The sequence below is a fragment of the Macrobrachium nipponense genome, chromosome 24 (genome assembly GCF_015104395.2).
Source record: "Macrobrachium nipponense isolate FS-2020 chromosome 24, ASM1510439v2, whole genome shotgun sequence".
Classification (NCBI taxonomy): Eukaryota; Metazoa; Arthropoda; class Malacostraca; order Decapoda; family Palaemonidae; genus Macrobrachium; species Macrobrachium nipponense.
Window position 1 is genome coordinate 33,944,231 of NC_061091.1, and position 12,762 is coordinate 33,956,992.

At 38.6% G+C, this 12,762-nt stretch overlaps 1 protein-coding gene and 1 long non-coding RNA gene across 2 annotated transcripts in view; one reads left to right on the forward strand and one right to left on the reverse strand.

Moving 5' to 3' along the window:
• LOC135205574 (homeobox protein HMX3-B-like) overlaps positions 1-6,026 on the forward strand; it is a 39,566-nt gene extending 33,540 nt beyond the window's left edge. The window contains exon 3 of the mRNA XM_064236341.1: positions 4,259-6,026. Within this exon, the coding sequence (XP_064092411.1) occupies positions 4,259-4,926 (668 nt within the window). The 3' untranslated portion in view covers positions 4,927-6,026. The remainder of the gene's footprint in view (positions 1-4,258) is intronic.
• The window catches only part of LOC135204140 (uncharacterized), a 321,292-nt gene that overhangs the window by 69,283 nt on the left and 239,247 nt on the right, over positions 1-12,762 (reverse strand). The gene's annotated exons all lie outside the window — the stretch shown is intronic.

Here is a 12,762-nt window from a genome sequence, read left to right on the forward strand (position 1 = left end):
GATGAGTTTTAGGGGAGGGGGGGGGGGGGCGGGGAGGGGGGGGGAGGAGGGGGGGTCAGCAAGAGCCTTGAGCTTGTGGGGTGCTGTTTGCTGCTCACATGTAAATGATGTGATACGCGGTGAGCCCCGCCATTGTCCAGCAGCTCTCACCACCCAGGGCTTACAAAAGAGCCCTCGGTGGGAGTTCGTAGAGGAAACAGGCCTGGGAGGGGAGGGGAGGGGAGGGGAGGGGAGGGGAGGGAGGGAGCCCTTGCGGTGGGGAGGAGTGCACATCAGCAATCAATGGATAGACACAAAGTAAGAGACGCGGGGTACGAGAAGATGGACAGACGGATCGAGCCGGGAGCAATAACGAAAACTTCGATTGGATAACAAACGGGAAATTCATTCCTGACTTTTCCAGCGGAATATCGAAACGTTTGCAACAAAGAGGAAAAACGTCGGAGTGCAATCTACGGCACACGTAAAAATAAGAGGTAGAATCCTTGTAGAGGAAATGCTAAATTTCCGGAGCAATCCACTTTTCCAAAGAATGACGGAAATTTTACGAGATATTCTCAGTTTCATACAAAGGAAACTTTCAACTAGCGTTTCATAGATGAGGAAATCAGACCATGAAGTCGGAAAAAACTCTCTGCAAGACATGCAATATGGGGCAGTTATTATTTATGCAGCGCAAAATTCTTATTAGTGGAATTCTGAAAGGTATCAATATCTTAGACTTTAAATACAGTCAGTAACGAATAAGGAAATAAAAAACGGTGACGCGTATATACCGAGATGAAGATAAAGAGAATAACAAATGAACGGGATTAATAGACATGAGATTCAGTTTGATGCAGACATTTTAAAATGATTTATAGTCACCGCGGATTCATGGAAAGGACCGTGAGCAATGACGCTAACAGACACACGCACACACGCATTTAGAAACAGAAACCCAGGCAAGAACGAAATGGCAACGAGAACGAATGATGAAGGAAGAGGTAGGCACACATATGAAAAGCAGAAAGGAAAGTAGAAGGGGAGACACTCAAATAAAAGGAAAGAGGAAGGAAGGGTCCCGATGGGAGGGAGAGGGGGGTGTCTAGGGAGGGGAGGGGAGAGGGGAAGGGTGACAGAGTAGCCGATGGTGATGAAAAGGCAGATGAAAAGAACATTTTTGAAGGGAGGAGGGAGCTAATGGTGATTGGAGAACAGTTGAGACAGATGAGCCGACACCCAAAAAAAAGGAAGGAAAAAAAATGAGAGGGAAAATGGAATGTACGTAAGTTGAATTGGAGAAAAATGTGTCCCATGGAAGTAAAGACTATATCGGGGAATAAATCAGATCAAAATCTAATCAGATGTCATCAGAAAAAATAGCTGAGGATTTAGGGGTGAAATCAGATCATTATATATATAATAATATATAATAATTATATATTATATTATATTATATATCTATATATATATATATATAATATATATATATATATATATAATATATATGTGTGTGTGTGTGTGTGTGTGTGTGTGTGTGTGTGTGTGTGTGTGTGTGTGATAGGGTGGGAGAATCATTTCGCAAGCATATGCAACACATATTTCGCAAAACTTATTTTAAAATTTTTGAACATAGGAAATAAGTATAATCGTACAGGATCAAAACTTCTATTTTTTCTTATCTGGCACTGATGTTTTCTGCGATATGCTAACACAATAATGTGCTTCAGAGTTTATTCTTGCCACATGAGAACTGCATCCTTTTGGCACCTCCATTTACCGATTTTAGTTTTCTATAAAAGAGAGCTGAGACAGCGACTTGTCTGTCCGCCCTCAGATCCTAAAAACTGCTAAGGCTAGAGGGCTGCAAATCGGTAGTAAGTTGATCATCCATCCCCAAATCATCACACACACCAAATTGCAGCACTTGAACCTTAGTAGTTTTCATTTTATTTAAAGTTAAAGTTAGCCATGATCATACCTCTGGCTTCGCTATAGGACACGCCAACACCTGTCAGTGGCTAAAGTTTCATGGGCCGTGTCTCATACAGCAATATGCGCTGTAGAGAAACCTCGATTTTTTGCTTGCCGACTTTTGGCTACACATTAGACTGCTTGCGATCTTTACTTGAAGAAAGGGTTGTTCTCGGACAGCGCTTTTATTTGTAAAGAAACATTCAGTGAGAGATTTGCTAATCAGCATGGTCGTTGATTCGAAACCCAGCCAGCCCACGATCAATCCAATCGGCTACGAATGAGTGTAGGGTGGCCAGCGAAGGTGAAGCGTGCATAAGAACCTGGCCTCTTTATATATATTGAAAGGCTCAGCGTCAAACTTTGCTAAGTGAACTTGACCTTCTCTAGTCCCAAGAAGATTCTCTCCAAATATCAAAGATGGATATCAAATGAACGACTGAGAAGCGTCATCATACGCAATACCAGTAGCGGGTGGTTGACGCAAGTGCCAACGTCACATACAAATTGCCGACGCCGGATAGAAACCCGATCGCGAAGAGGACATAAAACTTCGCAGTACTTATGCCGAAGCAGAGAAATAACCGAAAGAAGCTTAAATGCATAAAAGGGAAGGGTGGCGGCAGCGTTAAATAATTAAGAGGAAATGGTTCAGAGTAATTACTGGTTGTAAGATGACACGGCAAGAGGGGGAACGCGCCATAAGGGAAACTGAAATCCGCTCTTCCTTCGCTCGCGCCCCACAATCACACACGAACGGAGCTGCTCCCTTTCAACAGACAGACGGACAGACAGGCAGACAGGCAAACACATTCCATACATAGATTCGTCAATTCGTTTTTGCAATCATGAATGTCTAGCTAACGCTTCATACACGCACACACACACACACACACACACACACACACACACACACATATATATATATATATATATATATAATATATATATATATATATATATATATTATTGAAACACCTTACCTGAAACATCCATTGCACCCCTGTTGGTCTAAGCAGTGAACTACATACGTAGTTAGCAAACTATGGTGGGGGGTTCACACCAGGACAGGCAAAGCAAAGGAAATGCCATTTATATGAAAATGACATGTAATCTACTCCATGAAGTCTTCACGTATCACTTAAGATCTAAAGAGTCAACAAAATCACAATCGGCCGAAAATGAGATCCCACTTCATAAAGAAACATTTTCACACACACACACACACACACACACACACTCTTGGGAACACTTTATCGAAAAAAACAACTCCCACCGCAATATCTAAAAGTCCCCAGAACAATTCAGGCAAATAAATCATAGGAAGCATCATCGCTCATGCATTTATCATCAATCTCATTTGCGTTGAAGTGGAATAGATTGAAACAAACCTTTATGAGATTTTCTGGAACAACATCGGTGGATTCTCTATCAAGAGTTTCTAGCAATAATGATGTTGACTTATGTCAACCGAACTTTCCGTCATTACATTATTGCTGTTGTTTATTTATTTATTTAATTGTTACGCAAGAGAACAAACTGACTGTTTATCGTAGATGAGCACAGTGAAAGTAGAATTATTAGTCTCAAAGAAAGCTCAAACAAATCGTGAGAAGGATCAAAACTTATCATCTAATTAAACAATATAATTCATCCTATAATTGACTAGGTCTTATACAGCACTCTTCAAGGAAAATAGGTGGAACCAGTCTCATGTCTAAGTTCGACCTGTATTGAATGCTTGTATTCATGACTCTAAAGAAAGTGTCTACGATTTGTTTCAAACTGTGACTCAGTCGATTATAGCAGCTGGCTGGTAAGGGACAAACATTTACAGTTACATAAGTGATGGAAGAGAATATTTCTACTGGCAAGAACATTTTCTTTTCCCTTTCGCCTTCCTGGTATCACTACTCTTCGGGCGAATCCGACTCTAAGGCCCCCTGTCATATGCAACACAGAGGTAGACAACATTGACGCACGCAAGTTCTCTCGGGACCAACCAAAAGTGTTTTTCAAAACATTCGAAACGTCTCTTTGCAGCTTATCTACAAAATCTGCTTTCTGATTACCATGAAATTATATGTGATCAATGTTACGTTTAGTTATTCGTTGCACGGTACAACGTTAATATGAATGAGTGATTAACCTAATCAGTTGGTTTTATAAGTAACATTGCACAAGATTAACCATTGCCCATCGCATGATAAGAGCAAATGGTTATCTGAAATTTGTTTACTATTACTGATGGGAATATTAAAACTGACTTCTTAACTAACACTTTTCCCCTCTGCGCCCTCAGGTTCTCCAACACCAGGTCCCGGCAGTCCCCACAGTGAAGCCCCCGTTGAAGTTGTACGATCACGGTCTCCATCGCCCCTCCCACGGTCTCCTTCACCTCCACCAACACCCCCATCTCCCCAGAGGGACGATCACCGCACAGGAGAAGCAGCAGACAACGGTTCCGGCGGGGGAGCTCCGACTACCACCAGCGGAACAGGCGACGAAAATGATGAAGACCGCAAGAGGAGGAAGAAAAAGACCAGGACCGTCTTTTCCAGGTCCCAGGTCTTCCAACTGGAAAGCACCTTCGACATGAAGAGATACCTCTCTTCCTCTGAACGGGCCGGTTTAGCTGCTTCTCTGCACTTGACGGAGACGCAGGTGAAGATCTGGTTCCAAAACAGAAGGAATAAGTGGAAGCGGCAGTTGGCCGCAGAACTTGAAGCCGCGAACATGGCCCACGCAGCCCAGAGACTCGTCAGAGTGCCCATCCTCTACCACGATGGTTCCACTTCCGGTAGTGTCGAGTCAGCCCACACCCCACCTGCGCCCCCGCCGCCCACGTCTCTCTCACATCAAGCTGCCCTCCCTCCTTACTCCCTTTATTACCCACCTGTGTCTTCTGGGTATAACTCCACTGTACAGACACCCACGCCCGTTAGACCGACCCTATCATCTTTGGTGTAACTAATGACGAGCTAAGCTTTCCCCATTACTACTGAAAGATTTTCTGTCTAACGTAGCTGACAGCGCCAGAGTCGTAAGAGCTGACACCCGGCCGCTGACAGAACCTTCGGTGGTAGTCCTGGTCGTTTCCTTTAGAAATCCCAAACAGAATCCAATTTCATTCCAACCTTCAGTTAGTCATAAGAACCCTCTCTCGTGAAAGAAGGAATGACTAAAAGCTCTTTCTGGGAGGATCAAAACAATGACTCTTCTCCTGAAGTGATCGTCGTTATATGCAAATTTTGAATTTGCTCACAAAACTCAGTGCTCGCACCTCCAGAAGAGACTTACTCCCTCATCCATAGTGATAACATTCGTAAATACGTGTAAATATGAACTAAGTGAAAGTTAAATCAGCGGTGATTCAATTCCACTATCAGCAAAGTTAAAAAAACAGAATATCAGTGACCATTAGGTACTATATCGGTTAGTGTCCAAACTTCACGAATTCATCGTGATACTGCATGGGTAACAATAATAATAATAATAAGGTGTGAATTTGAAGTTTGCTCTTGAAATATGCAGTGCAGTTGTTTGAGGAAATTAGACCCCTACATGTGACAGAACATAGTACCAAAAAGATGTGATATGAAAATGACAATGCTTATAGTTGTACTCAAAATATACCAAAAAAGAATATGAATTAGCGAAACGAATAAGACATTGAGAGACTGGTCTCTTGTTTCCAAATCCTCGAATACCAATGGTAAAATAACACAAAATTGCATTACATAACATACATACATATATATATATATATGTGTGTGTTTGTGTGTGTGTTATGCAGGGCTGACAAGTATCTGGACGTAGGGATATTATCCTGTTCAAGACAAATGTCGGTGTTCTTACAGTAAGATCCAGGAAAGTATTATTTGTTATACATGTTGTAAGTTTCCTAGTGATGACTTGTACAAATATAATTGATGTAAAGTGTACATACTGAGAAGCTATATTTATGAACTCCTTATTGATTTCTTGAAAGCGGTTTTGTTGGTTTTAAACTGATTTCAAGTGCTTATTTTGTTAGTTTTTTATATTATCAAAACTGTCCACGACACATACCATTCTACAAAGACGTATTTATGCATTCTTGTGTTTGTATCTATGTATGCATGTATGTATGTATGTATGTATAAGTACATTCATACATACGCAGTTTTCCAAAGCACTGCATAAGATATACATAAATTCATTGCCTTTATAAGTAGAACCACTTATACAAACATCAAATGCAGGGCACCAAATTTGTTCCCTCACTATACAGATATTTAATTTTGTATTATGAAAAACGTTCATTTTTGCATATTGACCTTTTTTGCAATTCTCTTCTCCTTCCGTAAGAGGAGGAAGCCCGAAGTTTTAAAATCCCAGCTACTTCCTTCTCGGAGCAGTCAACTTCTCGCTACCAGGTGAGAGCAGAACGTGAAAGGCACTCTCTCGTCCTCCCACTTCTGAACGAAGCCTTCATTCACACTTGGTGTTTCGGAGTCTGAGGATCAATAACCTCTGCGGATGTTATCATAAAACTTCGAATAGCGCAAATGTAAAGTAAACCAATAATAAAAAACACAAAAAAGAATATCATCAATATCAGCCAAGATGTAATGTACATATCATTAGTCTAAATGTCAAATTATTTAAAACTGATTATTAAATGTTTGAAATGATGTGGTTTTCTTATTGTCCTTTGTCCCCTTCATGAATCAGGCAAGGCTCCTCAAATGTAGGAGACTGATACTTGGTCAGTGGAAGTATAACGAGGGTTTACAAGACTTGGGGTTTCTATGCAAGTGCTTAAACCTGTTCAGCTGCAGAATGATACTACGATTCCATAACAGAACAAAATCTGTTAGGTTTCAAACGGTGCCTTGAAACCACTTTGAAACAGCAGCATACTACTGCACGAGACTTCTAAATATTAATTTACGGGCTGCTTAATTAGCTGACCAAAGATTGCCAGCCCGAAAAAAAAGACATCTAAAAATTCCTTTCAAAGAAGACAACACTCAGAACTCACGGTATTGAGGGTATTTCATAAATCATTTTTTCACAGAAACCAATACATAAAATTTAATCATTAATACTATTTTTTTTTAATATGCTTCAATGTGGGTTGGGAGAAAACTAAGCTGGCATTCATAAAAAAACTCAAATAACAAATAACTCCAGTAAGATTCACTGACTAGATAACCAATCACTTGGCAAACAACAAAGAAATCTGGTTCTGAAATTCCCATAGACAGCCGACGTATTTTGATGATAATTATAAAGTTCAAATATAGAAATAGGAGAGTAGGTAAGTCATACCGGTTGAATATGCCATTAAATAAGTTATCTTACCTCAAAGGAGCTCAGATATGAAGAATAGACTCTAAAGGCCAAGATTTGCGGAATATATAGAAACCTGAATGTAATGTAGAATGAATGAGTTTTTCAAGTATCACAGTACTATTAATATTATTCAGATATAGAATAAGTTAAAAGAGCCAGTTAAAAATATTGGTTAGAAAAAAAATGATAGAGAATTTTTCAGGAACTGGATGATGATTGTTTGTGATGAGAATCATGGTTGATTGTACTGTGAATATTATTCAGATATAGAAGAAGTTAGAAAACAAAAATGATAGAGAATCTTTTCAGGAACTGGATGACGATTGTAAGTGATGAGAATCATGGCGGATTGTTACTGTGGCTAATGAAAGTTTGGAAGTGATTAAAACACGATGCTTATTAGAACTGAATAATATATGATGCAAGAGGAAAAACTTCCGGAATGGAATAATATCAGATGGGACGAACAACAGATATATATGAAATATTACTGCAATGCCGGTTTTCGGACAACGAGTAAGAAGGACCATCCAGCAAAATTGTTACAGCATTAAAGACAGGTGAAGGATGGACAAAAATGAAATAGTTTAATGAAAGCCATTTTACGTACGTTGGTCACTTGAGAGTTGAGAGCAGTTTTAAGTACGAAAGGAATAAATTTCAAAATCATCACTGAGCTATTTTCGGTGGGAGTACATTCAGCAGAAAACATGAACGTATGTGGACTTGTATATATTTATGTAACATGACAAGATCTAGATGAACAGATGCGTGTATGTTATCTACTTTTTAGTTTTAAGTAAGAGAAAACTACTCAGATGGCTATATGTCTGTCCGTCTGCCCTTTTCCGTCCGTCCTAAGAATCTTTACAAACTATATCATACAGCAACCCTCTAGCCTCAGTAGTTTTTTTTTTTTTTTTTTTTATTTAAGGGTAAAGTTAGCCACTATCGTACGTCTGGTGCCAACAACATTTTCCACCACCAGGCCGTGGCTGAGAGTTTCATACATCATAATACGCAGTACAGGACACTTGGCGCATTTTTCACTTGTTTTCTTTCTAATAACAAACTCGTGTGCAAACACATTTATATTTATTGTATATTCGCTAACATAACTTTCACTGTCACTTACAAATTATCCGTACCTCTTAAGTTCACTGCGTTTGGAGGGCTGCCTCATATTTCTTACCATAGACAGCAAGACAGATATTTACACATATACATGGATGAACAGACAAACTGACAGACACATAGATCGATTGATAAATAGCCAGACAGGTAGATAGTTAGGTAGACAGAGTATGAAGAGCCTGAGTGGTTCTGTAAAAGGTTGGCCAGAAAGGACCGCTCTTCCAGCGGTCTTCACAGTGACCTCTCAACCTGTTGATTTCCTGAGTTATTTTTGAAACTGTATTTCAAAGACAGTCGTGAAACATGAAAAGAAACGAATTCAGAATTCCCCTTCTCAGATAGGTTTCCAACGTACACTGATTAATGAACAGAAGTAAGTGTTAACCCACTGCACAACCAATGTGGACTGAAAAAAAAATCAGAAAAAAAAAGTTCTACGGAGCCGACATACAGCCATCGTGATCACCATAATGAAGTGATGTTAAGCATTTTTGGGTAATATTTACCCCATTTTTGTATGTAATGGACAGAAGGACTTCCCAGGCCAGGGGTTCTTAACTTTTTCATGACTACAGACCCCTAAAGAATTGCTCAATATGGTTCCATACTTAAGTCCTATCTGTTGGCAATATAACTTAATATCCTTAGTTTAATACATACTTTAGATATGAATGTCTAGGAATTGAACATACAAGAAAATCAAAAGCATTTATAGTTTTATACAGTTATTTCTTTACAAAATGTACCCATGTATATATTGATACATTAACATCACTTTATGCCAAAATCACATATTCCATTCCAGCATCAAACATATGCAAATATCCAGAGATCAAGTCCCATGTGGTCCTCGGTATGGCTACCCCACTGTTAAGAACCCCTGTCCTAGCCATTTGATTTGCTGATCTATCTCTAAACACTTACCATCGAAAACCCTGAAATCTGGAAGGAAGAAATCAAGGCAGTCCTCTTCCATTTGGGATTCGAACCCGCTAGGGCTAGATGACTGAGATCGGCGTTGATTAAACTAGTGAAACACAAAGAAGGATGGGAATGAATTTGACTTACTTATACAAATTTCTAACTCGGATGTATTTCTATAAGAACCGAAATAAAGCCATCTTGACTACAACGATGTGATTTCAAGCCTTTTTCTTTTAACGCTTAACCTACGTCGCCTCAGTTGACCGCATTCATCAAGTGAATGTACTGCAGTGGTCACAATGGCCGTCTAAATTCTCGATTTCAACCGAAGGCCTCGAAATCAGAAAAGAAATGAATGAAAAACTAACCTGTCATTTACTGCAAAGGATAGCACTGGCGCATACTATAATTTCTCTTATCAAGAAGAGAACTGCGCAGTGCCTCAACAAAACTACAAGGAGGCTACGCCACCAGAGAGAGCAGAGCAGTTCAAAAATGAACCACCACTCGAAGAATCAAGAGATAACCCTTGAAATCATTCACAAAGCAACCTGATGAGAGCTACACAGAGCAGAAACCTAGATTATAAACCTAACTAAACATCCTTCATGTTGAACAGCAGACATAGTCAAAAAGCAGTCAAAGCTTAGTTTCTAAATTAACAATGTATATATTAGAAAAATTATGTTTTCCAGGGTTCCATTTCTCCGAAATATACTCTCATTCAAGGATGTTTGCTTTTTGTAATGGAAATACCTTTACAGAATAACTTTCGCTTTTTCAGAGAACTGGGTGAGAATGAAAATGAATAAACATAATCCATTCCGATACTGCCATTAATTTTAATAAGAACTGCATCAGGGATAAATTCTAACAAACTCGCACATTCACAAAATATATACACACACACATACACACACACATATACATACATACACACACACACACACACACGATTATATATATATATATATATAATCTATATATATATATATATATAGATATATATATATATATATATATTTATAATATATATATATATATATATATATATATATATATATATATATATTGTATAATTATGTACGACACATCATACTTACGATAATGTGCTACATGACCGTGAAATGGAACAAGAATAATCCTGACACAGGGATTCTATAATTATGAACCTAGAAGGTGAAAGGGCAACCGTAGCTTCTTCCATGTTACCCAGGACTTAATTTTGTTACTTATTCTTGTTTCTCGTAGCTATGCAATTACCTTACAGCCACTTGTTAGATTAAGGAAGCCGATATTGGATGAGAACCAACCTGATGTTCGTTTTTTCACTGTTCTGCTGCGAGTAAATTACCATTTATATGAGAGAGGTCACTGTCGCATACACTGATTGATTCTATGATACAATGTGGCGTTACAGCAATTTTGATAACCTACCCTGTAAAGGTTTTACCCCTTGAGAACTGCGTAGACAAGCCACGCCATCATCTACAGGAACTTCATCCATAAACTTTGTTTTCCTCGGCGGTTACACAAATGGTTAACAATGGTACGGTCTCAGAAGCAATAAGCTGATGTATATCAGCTTATTGCTGGGAATAAAACCATATCTGGGAAAAAACTATAAAGCAAATGGAACTAACTGCATAATAGGGCTTTGGAAAGATCGCGTTTGAGGCAAGTTCAAATCACAGAAAGAACAAGACAAAGGGTCAGGTTGTACCATTCGCAGTCTTGGGAATACTATGCATAAAAGTCCTCGATCATTTTCAGATGTCTTTTCCATTACCAAAAGGATGAAAATCAATCTGCTTTAGCATTCAAAATGAGGATGTTCGGAAAATGCAACGATTTGCTGGGATGCCGTTACAACACTGCACATCTTTTTAGTGGAGGCTTCTTGCTTTTAGGCAAAACAGAAAGCCAAATTCAATTAAATATGATTAAGGTACAATTATAAAGGTATTGAATGGATTTTATGAAAAAAAACTGCAGATTTCCCCCCCATTTCACATAGTTCATCATTAATAGCAAAGCAAGCGAAGAGCAGAAATTCCCTCACTTTTCTAATGATTTCTTTAGCCTCGCTGGCTTACAAATATATCAATATCTTCAAACACTCAAAAGCTATTGGGCAAAGCTTGATTTTCCATGCCATTGCAGATAAAGACCTATAGATAATATCACTATTTTCACAGCGAGTACTATTCACGAGTATTACAGTGTTTTAGAGGCAAGTCATACCAGCGCCACCAAAAGGAGGATGAACAATCCACCAGTATTCAAAAGAGAATTGGCATAAAGTCACATTTTCAACTTGAAAATCACGATTTTCTGATAAACTTTGCTAACAAATCAAACACATAAAAGTACAGTAAGTTGCTGAACTTGCCTAACTACCTTGAGAACAGTAACCAGGCAGCTTTTGTCAATTCCAATAGTCTTGCACATTCAGAATTTGGTTAAATGTCCTCTTGACACACAGTGCTTGTCGGAGATATAAATACAATTGAAGGAATCTATCTGATTCCAATGCTTTTTGAAATAGAAAAAATAACTTTTTCATTTGCTAACACCTGTGCAATAGATTTTAATATCCACAATTGAAGGTTTCGTGATACATGATTATATCTTCATGTAGCCTCTAGAGATATGAATAGGAAAATAAAAATAATCCTTACATTACTTCCAAGATTAATTATATTAAACAGCCGATAGCCTGATCACGAGTTTTTCTTGATGTCATCTTTACAAGTTTTCTTTATATGGAACACCGAGGTGTCCGGAGGGCGTAAGGAATGTTTGCAATTACTATATCAACAAAACTATCTTCTGAGTCAAAGACCAAGAGAAAGTGAAAGAACTCTGCATCAGATCTGAAACTGACACCTTTCCACTCTGTAAGATACCGCTTCGACGTCCTCGTGAAGGATACACAATGCTACTCTGTCAGTCCATATTCCCTAGCTGTAGATTTAGTGAGACTACTGATCCCATTATTTTCACTCTAAGGCTCTTTCATCCTTTGATAAGTTGATATCCAAATTCCATCAGGCAATTCGACAAAAAAAAAAAAATTGGTTACTGAATGAATAAAGACGGGATTTATTTCCAGTACCTTCTTTCTGAACTGTGTATTTAATGAACGGCGTAGCTGAGCAAGAAAACAAAAGTTAAAAGGAGATATACAAATTTTTTTTAACTAAATGCAAACGTGGCTGATTGAAGCATACTTGGGTGATCTACTGACAAACTTCACAAGACTGAGACTTTTGGCTTCGATGAGGATTCTTGCAGTCTGCAACAGAATTTTCTGCTACTGGAGAATTTAGGTCGTCAGTGTTCCAATGCTGCCTTCAAACTCCCATTGCAACCCAGATGAGCAAATCACATTTTATTTGTTAATTT